General features: G+C 32.6%; 1 protein-coding gene across 1 annotated transcript; it reads left to right on the plus strand.

Annotated features, from left to right (window-relative positions):
- The first annotated feature begins 328 nt into the window (after window positions 1–328).
- LOC141486373 (uncharacterized) lies at window positions 329–11,825 on the plus strand. The gene is made up of 2 exons (XM_074184237.1): window positions 329–966; window positions 11,816–11,825. The coding sequence occupies exons 1-2, from the start codon at window positions 329–331 to the stop codon at window positions 11,823–11,825; spliced, it is 648 nt and encodes a 215-aa protein (XP_074040338.1).
- Window positions 11,826–14,567: the final 2,742 nt, after the last annotated feature.

The raw sequence follows: 14,567 nt of genomic DNA on the forward strand, positions 1-14,567 counted from the left end.
CTATTCGAGCCAGCACCTAGATGAGGCATCCACTGAGGCGCTAGCTAAAGGTTTCAACTTCGCGGTCGCACCAGGCCGCATACCGGTTGAAAATATAATTAGCAATGTAGAATCAGCCCTGAATAGAATAGACGACAAGGAGACGCAAGAGTCAATTAGACAGGACATTGCACACGTACTCAAAAATGCAAAACCGCCGACCAGAAATATACCCCATAAAGAATACCAAGCACTGAAAAATCTACGAGAGAATGAGGATATCATCATCCTACCAGCAGACAAAGGCAATGCAACAGTAGTGTTAAACACCATAGATTATGAATCCAAAATGATGAAACTACTAGAGGATCCAGCCTACAAGAAAATAGTTAGAGATCCAACTACCTATCTAGAGAAAACCACAAAAACTGCCATCAATAATTCTCCTATCGACGACGAAATCAAAAGACATCTGATTCCAAGAGAGAAATCATCCAAGTGCCCTAAACTTTATGGACTCCCCAAAGTCCACAAGGAAGGGGCACCACTTAGGCCAATCGTGAGCTCGGTAGGTTCGCCAGTGCATCAATTAGCGAAACACGTTGCTCATGTACTTCAACCACATGCGGAAAAGGTCGATTCATATGTGCGCAATGCCGACCACCTCATAGACATATTGAAAACACAAACCGTTAGTCCGGACGACATCCTCGTCAGCTTTGACGTAACCTCGTTATTTACCCAGGTACCCACCGGAGAGGCACTAGAAATAATCAAAAAGAAATACAAACCGGAAGAGCATATCATCACATTGGCGGAACATTGCATCAAAAACACTTACTTCATCTATAACGACCAACGATACAGACAAATTGAAGGGGCACCAATGGGCTCGCCACTATCACCCGTTGTTGCCAATCTCTTTATGGAAGAAATCGAAACCGAAGCAATAGCAACGTCACACTTGAAACCTAAACTCTGGCTGAGGTATGTCGATGACATCTTCGTGATTTGGTCTCATGGTCACCAGGAACTGTCCAGGTTTTTTAATCATTTGAATGAAATCCATCCACGCATTAAATTTACGAAAGAAGTTGAAGAAGGCAACCAGCTCGCATTTCTCGATGTACTGATTATGAAAAAGCCAGACGGAACATTAGGTCACACGGTATATCGAAAGCCAACACACACGAACAGGTACCTAAACGCAAATTCACACCACCACCCAAAACAAATTCACGCGGTGGCAAAAACACTCATTACACGTTCGAGGAGGCTGGCAGACAACGATCACAGACAACAAGAGTTGAACACCATCGAAACAACGCTACAAATGAATAACTACTCAGAAAGAAGTATAAAAGCGGCTGCCAAGACCACACGGAAACAACAAAAGACTCGAGATACACCGGTCATAACAACCACACTACCATATATTGCAGGAACAACAGATAAAATCAGCAGAATTCTTCACCGACATAACATATCAACTTCGTTCGTACCAGAACGAACAATAAGGTCCATGCTTCGTAATCCCAAGGATCAGATACCACTGGAATCACAAGGAGTGTATGAAGTACCATGCCATGATTGTGACAGGACTTACATCGGCCAGACCAACAGACGAATCAACATTCGCAAAGATGAACACAAACTAGCAGTGAAGGGAAAAGTCACCACGTCTTCTCTCTTCCAACACGTACTTCAAACAGGACATAACATCAATTTCGACAACACAAAAATGCTAGCAAGCAACGAAAACTTTTACTCACGAACAATCAGAGAGGCAATCGAAATTGAAAAACGACCTAATAATATGAACAAGAGGGATGATGCGCAAAGATTACCATCAACATGGAGATCCGTTTTATCACTTCGCACAAGCAATCAGACCGCTCAACTTCAGAGGCAAAACTCGGTACATGACAATACAGGTACAATAACAGAGACAGGAGAGGCAGCTCAGGTAATAAGACCAAAACAGGTAGTCGAACAAACACAGGTAGTGGCAGCAACGCAGGTAAAGGGAAACATCCATCCCTATAAATTGAGACACAGAGTTCGAAGTAATCAGTCTAGTTGAAAAAACCAGACATCACCAGAAGATGGCAAATGAGACTTTGCCGAAACGTTGTGAAAATAATCCTTATGGGGAGAAAATACACAGAACACGGAGCGAAACTCGAAAAAACAGCTCATCATACTTTATCCGTGAGAATCTTCGATATATATATATATATATATATATATCCAACTATCAATAGAGCTTCCGTACATTTACAATTTTCTATCAATCGGGCGTCCGGTTTCAATGAGGCGTCCATATATGGACGCCGAATTGTTTCACCATGCCAGGCAGTTCAGAGGTTCCCTATCTTCCATCTGACAAAATTTCAGATGGGCGCCTATTTATCAATTTCATTGTCAAAATTATATGTATTGGCGTATATTCTAGTTGAGTCTTTTTTATTTTGGTGGCGCTCGGGAGGTACGCGTATACTTGTGCCGTATATTTTTCATACATGTGAGCGATTATGAGGCGTCCATATAACTGACAACAATGCAATAGTTTTTGCGAGAGGGAAGTCTCAATGATTTGTTAGAAATATCGTTGATTTGGTATGTTTGTAGGTCGGCGCCGGTTTCATACACAGGGTGACAATTTGAAAACTTACAAGGTCTATCTCTGAGCAACCAAATAAAATATAAGAAATCGCTGAAAACAACTTTCATAATACAAAGGGAGAAACAAATGATGTGATGACTAACTTGTTTTTTCTCTCACACCCTTGCCCCCAGCCACCACAACTTCATATTTTTGAAAGGCAACCACCTACTTGTGATACATTATCTGAAAGCTCTTAAGATATGCTCTTCAATGGTACTCTTCAAAGCTACATTCGATGCAGTAAGTTTTGGTTCATCAAATAAAAGAATTCATTCAGAATAAATTTTATTTTCTATTATTAATTTAGTAAATTTTCAAAAACATGATTTTTACCATCGTAGCATTAATATTAAGACTTGAATATTTTACGCCTCTTCTATTTTTTTTTATTCGTCTCGATAATAGATAGGGATAGATAGGGAAGGAGAGTGGCACCTTGTTTTAGAGGTCTTTCGAATACCTTTACTACTCTGTCAACAGAAAATTTTTGTGACGATTAGTTTTCGAGATAATTTGAAGTTTTAAAGGTATTTGCATTGAGTTCAACTCTTTTTAAAATAAATCAAATTGTTTTTAAGGTGCAAGTTACGTTCAGAACTCTCATAAAAAAAATAAATTTTTGCTTTTTATGACAACCTGCTAATACGTGTCCATTTGATGTCGAATTATTTGTTTATTACGAGGAGATTTCTCCGGGGGATGGGGTTGGTTACCACCATTACATTTTAGGTAAATTGAGTGGCACCTACTTATGAAGGTTGAATTGCCTCTTCAAGAAGTTGTTAATAAGAATCACCGGTTGAATTTCCATCAATGAAAAATGAACCTATAATATGATTGCCTAATATTCCGGCCCAGATATTCAACTTTTGGGGATGTTGGGTATGTATTTCTGCGTATTGTCTTGGGTTTTCATCCGACCAATAACGGCAATTGTAACGGTTCACGCAACCATTTGAATAAAATGAGCTTTCGTCCGAATAACAGATGTTATAAAGCAGTTCGGGATTTTGCATTAATATTTCACTCATGCCCTCACAAAACTCCTGTCTTCGGTCAAAATCATCCTCATTGAGTTCACGAACAAGTTTAATTTTGTAAGGATGGTATTTGTGGTTTTTAAGGATTCTCCATGCGATCATACGGCTTATTCCTGCCATTGCGGATAAACCTCTTGTACTTAACCTGGGATTGGCGATGACTTGACCAAACACTACAATCGCATTATCGTCATTCACTACCCTTCTCTGAACATCACTTTTTTCATTTAAAACCGAACCTGTCTCCATGAATTTTGTGACCAAATCCAGAACGTGATTTCTGCTTAGGTGTTTACCAGGTTTTTGCTCGTTAAATAAAATTGATGTTTTATTAGCATTTTGGTCGTTGCCAAAAAATGAAGCAATAACTGAAACCCTTTCGGCAGTAGTGAAAGAAATGTTTAAACAAATAACAATACACGACCCGTTTCAACAAAACAATCGAACGTTGTTATTTAACAAAAAATTGATAAGAAGAACTGCTTAAATTTTTTTTTATTTAGGCATACAAGTTACCGAGTGGTCTGTCTAATGTATTATCAACATGGCAATTTTAACTTCAAATTATCTCGAAAACTAATCGTTACAAAAATTTTCTTTTAACAGAGTTGTGAAGGTATTCGAAAGACCTTTAAAACAAGGTGCCACTCGACCTACTTTCCCCATATAAATAAAGGTCGTCGGACGCACCTCTCTGAGGGGGTGCGTACTACAAAAAATCTGATTAGTCTGAAAGGTGTCCCCCTTCAATTAGAAATCGACGTGTCCGAGCTTTTTTGAAAATCTTACTTTTTATATTCAAAAACGGCTCTGTTAGGTTTTCGTTGTTACACACTGTATATAGAAGAAAATGTAAATGGCGAAATGTATGATCACATGCTAGAAAGATCTATCGAACCTCGGATAGTTCATGAATTAGAGAATCACAGAGACATACACGGCAATTTATCTTTGAAAGAAAATGTATTACATTTTCAACAGAATGGGGAACCTTATTATTTTGTAGTTCCAGTTATTCAATGGTTAGATAATGATTATGCTGATCAATGTATTGGAAGAAGAGATTCTACTGAATGGCCTCTCACATCCCTGGACCTATCTCCTCTAGATTTTTTCCTCTGGGCCACTTACTTAAAATAGGTTGTTTTAAAGACGACGCAATCTGATTCAATAAAGCCACTGAAGGAAAGAATAATCCAAGAATGCTGAGCTATTTTCAGAGAAACATTTGCCAATGTTTCGGAATGACTTTCGGAAATGAAAATTGCGAAAGTTATAAACAATTTAGTGAAAAATAAAAAATGGGTCCAGTTTTTTAAAAATATCTCAAAAACTAATTGGAATTTTCAATCTCGAAAAAAAAAAATTCGAAAAGAGGAAGAAATTTCCTATCGAAAAGTCCTGACTACCGGAACTGTAGGACCAATATTTATAATTTTCCCGGAGCTCTGAAATAGAGCTCTAAATCGGGTGTTTAGCCGCGTGTAGGCCGTGCGTGTTTAGGTTAATTTTACAAAAAAAAATTTATAGCATATAAAATATATAAATTGAGGAATGAAAAAATTCAGTCATATACTCAAAAGATAAATTAACAGTAATCTGTCGGTAAAAAATTTTTAATGCAATTATTAGATTTATTATGCTATTGTTAATTAACAATTTTTTATCACTCGATTATCATTATTGCAAGTGTGATATTTTTCAAACTAAAAGTGTGGAATTTTTTTCCTTCCATAGAGTTATGATTATAACGGTTAGGAATTGATTTACTTCCAAAATATTGAAAAATTATTATTTTTCAGTTATTTATTAACCATTTACTGCATTTTTGAATTAAAAAGTTTATTAAATAATCGAAGAACAATTTTTTTTGATTATTATTATTAGTATATTTTTTTTTTCAAATCAGAAGCTACATAAACATATTTTTTTCATCACCTATTGTTTAAAAATTTGTTATAAACAAATGCGTTTATAACATATTTGAATTTATTTTGGATCCTAATCTTTAATAAAAATTATGATTAAAAAAAAATAGCGTTTCTTGAAAAATTGTGTGCAATGCAAAAAACCGCATTTGTTAATTTACAATTTTTTTACCACTAATTGTCAATATTTCAAAAAAAAATTTGTAAAAAATTAGAATAATTCGAATAAATAATTTTATAAAAAAAATCAAACTTCAGCTGAATATATTCTTTTATTAATGGAGAAAAAATGAGTCTAGCGATTTTTCATTGTATCTCCATTAGTTTAATTTAAATGATGAAAAAATAGATTGATTATAGAGCGCCAAAATTTATAAAATTCGATAAAAAATTAAAAAAATTAAAAAAAAATACAGGGTTGTTTTTCATTCATTAATTGCAACAAGAACAAAAATGAAATGAAAAAATTCATTTGTTTATTACAAATTGTTTATTTATAAAACAATGAAAAATTTTAAAAATTTTAATTTTTTTCTGTTCCAAATAATTGAAAACATTTAAAAACATTAAAAAAAAATTGTCAACTAGTGGTGAAAATAAAAATATTAACAATAGCGTAATAAATCGAATAATTGCAATAAACATTTTCACCGACAGATTATTGTTAATTTAGCATTTGAGTATCTGCCTGAATTCTTTCATTCCTTGATTTATAAATTTTATATGCCAAATTTTTTTTTTGTAAAAACGGCCCAAACAGGCACGGTTCACGGCGGCCAAACATCCGATTACGATCTCATTTTCAGGGCTTCGGGAAAATTATAAATATTGGTCATACAGTTCCGGGAGTTAAGACTTTATTATAGAAAATTTCTTCCTATTTTCGAATTTGAAAATCTCAATTAGTTTTGAAATAACTAAACCCGTTTTTTATTTTTCACTAAATTGTTTATAACTTTTGCTATTTTCATTTCCGAAAGTTGTCCGTTCCCAAAAACTTTCTAGACGCTATTCCGAATCGAATGACACCTCAACCATAATTTTCGGAGACTGCTGAAGAAAGTTCGGAAAAAAGCACTTCTTGATCAGATTAGTCAAGTTCAAACATAGCTTAACAATCTTTCAACAGCTACAGATTGGGGATGAGAAAAAACAGAGACTCTGTTTTTGCCCATGAAAACACCATAATCATTGGCAGGTTTAGAATTACTGAAACTAGTTCATTGTAGTTGCATAGTAGGTATCTAACTGCAGTAAAACTTAAAGCAGTAGAAAAACAGTGATGAGTGCATCCGATGTTGTTGGGATGATGACAATTTCAACTTCGAGTACGGCATGATTGTTGATCAACAAAATACTAACCATCCAGTATATCGAAAACTGATTCAGGCATTCTACGTATCAAACTCAGATACTAACTCTGACGGTTAAGAATGCGTTAATAATAAATTGTTTTGGTAATAAATGATAAAATTAATTATGAAAAATGTTTCTGTCAATTTGTAGAGAAATGTCAATTATGATTTTCAAAATAGAAAACATTCTCCGAATAATCATTTGAACATTCGAGATATATAAAAAAACGTTCATAAACAATTAAAAATCGTATTTTTTTCTGAATATCATATTATGAAGATAAAAATTTTTTGAATTCCCATACGGTCATACACAATTTATAAACAAATTGCGCTAAAACAGTTTGTTCAACTTACCGAATGTCTTTATTTGATACAGAAACAGGATATAATGACAAATATATAGAAAAATTAAAACAATATGTTATGTTACTAAAAAAAATCATAATGAACAAAATATAATGTTTTTGAACTTTTATAATGTGATCTTGTGGAGCACATTGATAAAAAGAGATTCACGTTCATTACAAGACCAAACACGACTATGATACGATATTTCATCATGGAATCCTAGTGCCTATCTTCCGGCTCCATCATCAGATCAGCTCCAGAGTACCTACCATATTGTCATCAAAATCACATAAAACTGCCAATTTTCATAACGCTACGATCTTTAAAAGATGGTTAAATTAGTTTTCTTAGATTTGACTACATAGTTACATACATACAGGTCGACCTAATAAAAGCGTATTAAAAACGAAAAACTCTAGAAAAAATTAAAAAATATTTAGGTCAGTCCTTAAAGAAATATTGAAAAATGCATGACTCGAAAAATCGTATACCATACACGGAAATGAATCTTGACAGGTCTTGATGCCTTCTAGATGGCTATCCTGTATAGTGTGTATCAGCCAAATGGAATAAATATGACACTGAGTAAATATGACTGTGCTCAACAAAACACTCAGGCACGTCCAATTTTCAACAACCAAATTTTTCAATGCTCAATAACTCAGTTAACGGGAACAACAACTCGACCACGAACTCGGGCTTTGCAACCGTTACCACATCGCCTCTGATAATGTATACCGCAGTAGTAGACGAAACGTCAGGCATAAAAACCTGCAAACCACGCAAACGCTGAAAACAGATTTTACACTGTCATCTACGGCCGTGAATATTTACATTCTTTGGTAATTCATATTATTTATCCTATCGTCTGTCATTTTGGCGTCTTCAACTAGTTTGAATACTTTGAATTCTTGCTGTTTTCTAATGGAAATATACAATGAACTTTTTGTAATTAAAGTTGAACTTTCAATAATCACACCATGCATGTGTCGGTTTCACTTCTCCTATCATTATATTCGGCTCGCTTAAATATCATACAGTGTTAAAATGGAAATATGCCAACCAAGACAAAAATTATCGAATGATATTGAAAATTTCGTTATGGAATGAACTTTTCATGATCAGTCAATATCACTTGGTACCTATGTAAAAATGAAATACATACCGGCTACCTGAAATCCATACGCAATTTGTCGTTGGCACAACGCTTGTTGAAAAACAGATGTGAAGAAATTAAAACCCACTTGCTGCCTACATTTAATGCGGTAAATATTGGCAACGTTGTAAGGATTCCCAATAATCTATTTCATGTATGAAAATATACTTATTGGACTCCCTATTATCAATCAGATGTCTGATGATGGTGTATACTGAGGAGTTCTTATGAATGTTTGACGGACGGACGCTCTACTATCGAATCAATAGTGAACTCAATTTTTTTATGGTGGTAAAAATGTCATGCCAGCCTACAGAAATCAGTTTTCTAGTACTTACCATGAAATATATTCGGTAAATTCTTCAAATTATGATGGACGCCCTATCAGCGCATTCAATGTATGGATGCCATATTGATATCGGGATATATATATATATATATATATATATATATATATATATATATATATATATATATATATATATATATATATATATATATATATATATCCGAATAACTTGAACTTTCAACGAAGAATGTTGTGACAAGTAAGAGTCAACTTTATGAAGATAGTCAGCACTTTGTTTGGTGTCATCAGCATCGACTACTATGGTCATCGAACAGAGTTGTGTTCTGGATGAGCAATTTTCCCAAGCCACATTAGGAACATTAAGGTTATTGACTGTCTCGTCAGCCTTGTGGTACCACTTGCACCAATTCACCGATAACACATTATTGAATATTCTGTTAACACATGATATTCAATATTTTATATTCCACATCTGCCAATTCAAATATTCCAGGAAGATAATCATTAGACAGTCATTTCAATTTAAAGTATAATATATATATATATATATATATATATATATATATATATATATATATATATATATATATAAAATATATATATATATATATATATATATATATATATATAAAAGTTGAGAAACTTAGCGACTGGAGAAATGTACATTTGTCAAACCAAAAAACTCCATTAATGTTTAACTTTTTTCGTCGATTCATATGATCAATTAATTGTTTTTTACTCATTTTTACTGTAAGTATGATTTGTAATTTTATTCATTGCCAAAAAAACCCACAACTCAATAAATTATAGGCCCTGAAGAAGCTTCCCACTAGAAGCGATAGCTTGGCAAAATAAAGCAGAGTTTTTGATTTTTTGACTGAGAGACCCCGTTATTCCATTCTACTATATATATATATATATATATATATATATATATATATATATATATATATATATATATATATATATATATATATAATCAAAAACTTTGCTTTACTTTACCAACCTTTCGCTTCTAATGGAAGCTTCTTCAGGGCCTATAACTTAATGAGTTGTGAATTTTTTCGCCATTGAATAACATTACAAATCATATTCACAGTAAAAATGAGTGAAAAATAATAAATTGAACATGTCAATTGACGAAAGAAGTAAAACATACATAGGATATATCTTTATGAATAAGTAGGTTTGACATACCAATCAGTAATCAAGAAATTATCGTTTTTACGGATAACTCTTGTATCAAGAAAAGGAAGGGTCTGATTTTTTTCTATTCCGATAGTGAATTGCAAATTTTTATCATATCTATTGACAACATCAAGAATTCCATTAGATTTGTCATAAGGTATTGCACAGATGACATCTTCAACATATTTCTTCAAAAAAGGAATTTCAAAACTCAATTTGGGAAGCTGATTAACGGAAAAACAAATTTCAAACAGAAAAGATCGTCCATTACATATCGAGCTATAATAGGAGGGAGGAATAGTTGCTTCCATTGGTGTACCAATAATTTTTTTATAGTATTTAACTTCGAAAGAGAAATAACTTGAGTTGAAGATGAAACCAATCATTTCAAAAAAATTTTTTTGGTTTATTGAACATTTTTTATTTATATCATTCCATCTTTTGATAACACTTTTCTCAACTAGATTCATAGGTATATTGCTAAAAAGTGAAATCACATCAAGGCTGATCAGAATATAACCTGGAGGAGTGATTTTTCATTTATAAAATTGGAAAAATCAAAAGAATCCTTAATATAGAATTCATTTTCATGATTATAAGCATCAGTGACCATTCGAGCAATTTTGCTATTTGGAGCATCAATGGAAGTAATAATGAGTCTCAGTTTCAAATCAGGGTTATGCATTTTAGGGAGTACATAATATTTGAGTGATATTGAATTATAAATCATATACATTTTTGCTTCATCTTCTGATATCATTTTAGATTTTTTTAAATCCGTAATGATTTTATTTGCCTTCTGTTGTAATGTTGAAACGGGATCTCTATTAAGTTCAACAGAAGACTCACTATCATAATAACTGTCACGTTGCCTTCATCAGATCTGAATGATTCTTAAGAAATGTTTTTGTTTTTTCAAATAGGAAATTAAGATAATTTTTATTATCATGAGGTTTTTGGAAAAAGTTAGTTACGATATTTATTATTTCCGCTCTGAAAAGATTCTTTTTGCTATCACAAAACCCAGTTATTAAGTTTTCAATATCTGACAGTAAATTTGGTATATTCACCTCTTTGGTAGTTGTTGGTGAGCTGAAATTGAATCCTGAGACGGGAAAATGTTTTATATCTTCTGATATAATGATATCTGATGCATTTTGTATCCAATTTTCTTCAGTTTTGATATCTGATTTTAAATTACATTTGATTATATTGAGTTTATCGATATTCTTCCGATTGTATGAATGAGAAAACTGACGTTGATAATCTCAGCAGTATATAAAATGACTTACTGGAACTACGTCAAGAACATAATGATAATGAAAATTGTATCAATCAATAACTCTTTCTTTAGAGTCAAAAATTATGAAATCATCATACCCATTGAAAAATTACATTTATGTGAAGGTATGACATTTGTCAAACCCACAAAAAATCCTATACATGTTTAACTTTTTTCGTCAATTTATATGTTCAATTTATTATTTTCACTCATTTCTACTGTAAGTATGATTTGTAATGTTATTCAATGGCGAAAAAATTCACAACTCATTAAATTATAGACCCTGAAGAAGCTTTCCATTAGAAGCGAAAGCTTGGCAAAGTAGAGAAGAGTTTGATTTTTGGTTTTATGACTGAGAAACCCCGTTAATCCATTTTACTGTACATTTCTCCAGTCGCTAAGATTATCCACTTTATATATGCAATTTGAACTAGTAGACCAGTAGACCAGACCAGCCAGAAGGGGTTCAATGACTAATGTAAAAATGAACGTATGACCACTAAATCAGATTGTTGGAAGTTATTCACAAGCAAAATATCATTTTTTTTCTTTTTCAAGGTACAACTGATTGATCTGAATTATATTTGTTGACATAAGCTTCATTATTGTGATTTAAAGGTAGTATTGTTTTCTAAAAAAGTATTTCGCGTAAGTTAAAATTTATGGTTATTTCAACATGTAGTTGAAACACAACACGAAGGAGATTATATTATTGAAATTTAAACATAAACAATCCGTGTGTCCCGAACAATAGTACACCTGCAGCTGAAAATAAATTTCCGCTTTGTTGTATAAAGGTCAAACAAATATGTAAAAGTGCTTATTTTATCATGAGAATAATGAGAAAAAAATCATTGACAAAAAAATAATCAGTATTTATTCTTCAGTATCATATTGATACTTGTACTTGATAATTGTACTCCTTTATTCCAAATTTGAAATATTTACTGATTCTTCACTCAACAATATTTCAATAAAAATTCTCGGTTGAATGATTTACCCACTTTTATTGACAGTTTCAAATAAACAGTCAAAATAATATAATGATTATAAATTAGACTAGCATCTTGTTTGTTTTTTTCTGAATTTTCCCCAAGATTCATTGGAAAAAACAGTGATTGCTGTAATTTTTTCCGCACATTTTTGAGAACAATGAATATTCTCACTAATTTCGAAAAGTTTCTGAGCAATATTCTTCCACTCATTCGATAATGAATGTGAATATCAATAAGACATAATAAGACATGAAAATATAGCTGTCAGACTAGTAGTGCTATCAAAACTCGTTTCAAAGAACACACAGCACATATCCGTTTTCGGAGACCAGAGAAATATAGTCTCGCTCAACACTCCTTGAAGAACAGCCATTGAATAAATGTAAACTATCTAAAATTGTTGATATCGGTACATGACACTAAATTTTCGTATGGTTTCGAAAACTGGAGATGGCAAAATGTGGCAGCTATGAACATTGGCAAAGGTTCCACTCCAAACAGCCCATTTTTATCGTCACCTTAAATTATTGTGTGTAGCCTACTCCATCTTCTGAAAACGCTAACTTGGTTGGTGAAAAGCGCCTCGAAAAGAGTATTGCAGTTTTGTTATTTGGAAACAGTGCTTGTTTTGGATTTATTCTATACTAGAGTCACCAGTTTTCTTTTCACTAATGTTAATATTGGGTTTTACCTGGGTTTGGACCTGTTTCGATAATTCAAAACGCCATTTTGAAACGTATTCCCTCAATGAAAAATTTGTTGATATATTATGTCTGTACAACAAAGGAGAGATGGATATGCTGTATCATCATGAAACAAAACCGAACATCACTTCAACGAATAAGCGCTGTCAATCATTGCAACTTTGTTGTAAAACGAGAGCACAAGAACATAACCCCATCGACTAATATTAATGAGCTACCAAGTTGATCTACAAAGTCGTATCAGAAAAAATACCGCTTACAGATATAAACCTGTATCGAGTGACATCAAAGAATTATTGGAATTTAAAAATAACTTCAAGAATGAGATTTTCTCACATATTTTATTGAGCTGAAAAACTCGTTGAAAGATTGCCTATTTATATTCTGGAATCATGTTGTCAACTCTAAAAATGGCAATGGCACTCGAGAGTCATATCAGTTTTTTCATTTGTTAAATGGATATTGTTCTGTTAGGATTAGGTGCAGTTGGCTATGGAAGTGTCATAACGGGATCTCGATTGGCACTTGTTCCACTTTACTTTGTAAAAACTACATCAGATGTATTTTCATTTGAACGACGTATCATTGGTCGCATTTTATATAAATTCTATTATGGTAAATCACAGAGAAGAGCATGTCATTGATTATGTTTGATTGCGGCGGCGTCATTTTCTATCATTATTTAAGGAATATACATTTTTCAATATGTTTTGTGAAGTTCCTTCCAGAGAAAGTCTCGAAATTTTATTCGACATCCAGACAGATGGCCTATATACAAAATTGAATAAACGCATAAGTAAATTGGTTAATAAAAAGTGCACCGCCTGAATTTCGGTGCAATTAAAGTAGCCTAATAGTAGTAATCATACGATATTGCCACGAAAACATATAGTAGTACACAGTGTGTTTCAGACTGACCAACAATTAAAGGAATAAGAAATATGCAAAAATATCAACATTCAGATGAGACAAATTCCGATTCAACTTTGTTCACACTTTACAATACCCCTGCAATATGATGGGGTACACACTATAAAAATCTAAGTATAACTATCCAGGATAATTATATATTTAAACACAATAACTTCTAATCAGCGTTTCACTACACGGTTGTTTTACATTTGAACTGGTTTATAATTGTCATCACAGATAGTGTTGTTAATTTTCGTCAAATAAGGGATCAGTACATAGTATAGTATAGTATAATATAGTATAGTACAGTGTAGCATCTTATATTATAGTATATTAGAGTATATTAGAGTATAGTATAGTATAATATAGTATAGTATGGAGTAGTAGAAAGCCAAAAACTTTCTTTTCCAAAAATTAATCACTCCTTAAAATATAACCCCTTCAATTCAGTATAGTATACTATTCCATTCAGGTCGATATTCCATTCAGGTCGATATTAGTATTACAAATTATTTTCAACTATATTGTATAAACAATATGGAACAATTTTTATCTCTAGTAATTTGAGGTCATCTGAACTCAGCTTGTATTTTGTCCTTAGGGCTGCTGAGTTTTATCAAAAAAAATGTAATATATGTACTGGTGCAAATCTGTCTGATAAGATAACATCTTTTGGTTTTGAAAAGATGGGTTGAATAG

Source organism: Leptinotarsa decemlineata, unplaced genomic scaffold, assembly GCF_025532065.1.
Source record: "Leptinotarsa decemlineata unplaced genomic scaffold, Ldec_3_MD MMD2_tig00026354_RagTag_RagTag, whole genome shotgun sequence".
Taxonomy (NCBI): domain Eukaryota; kingdom Metazoa; phylum Arthropoda; class Insecta; order Coleoptera; family Chrysomelidae; genus Leptinotarsa; species Leptinotarsa decemlineata.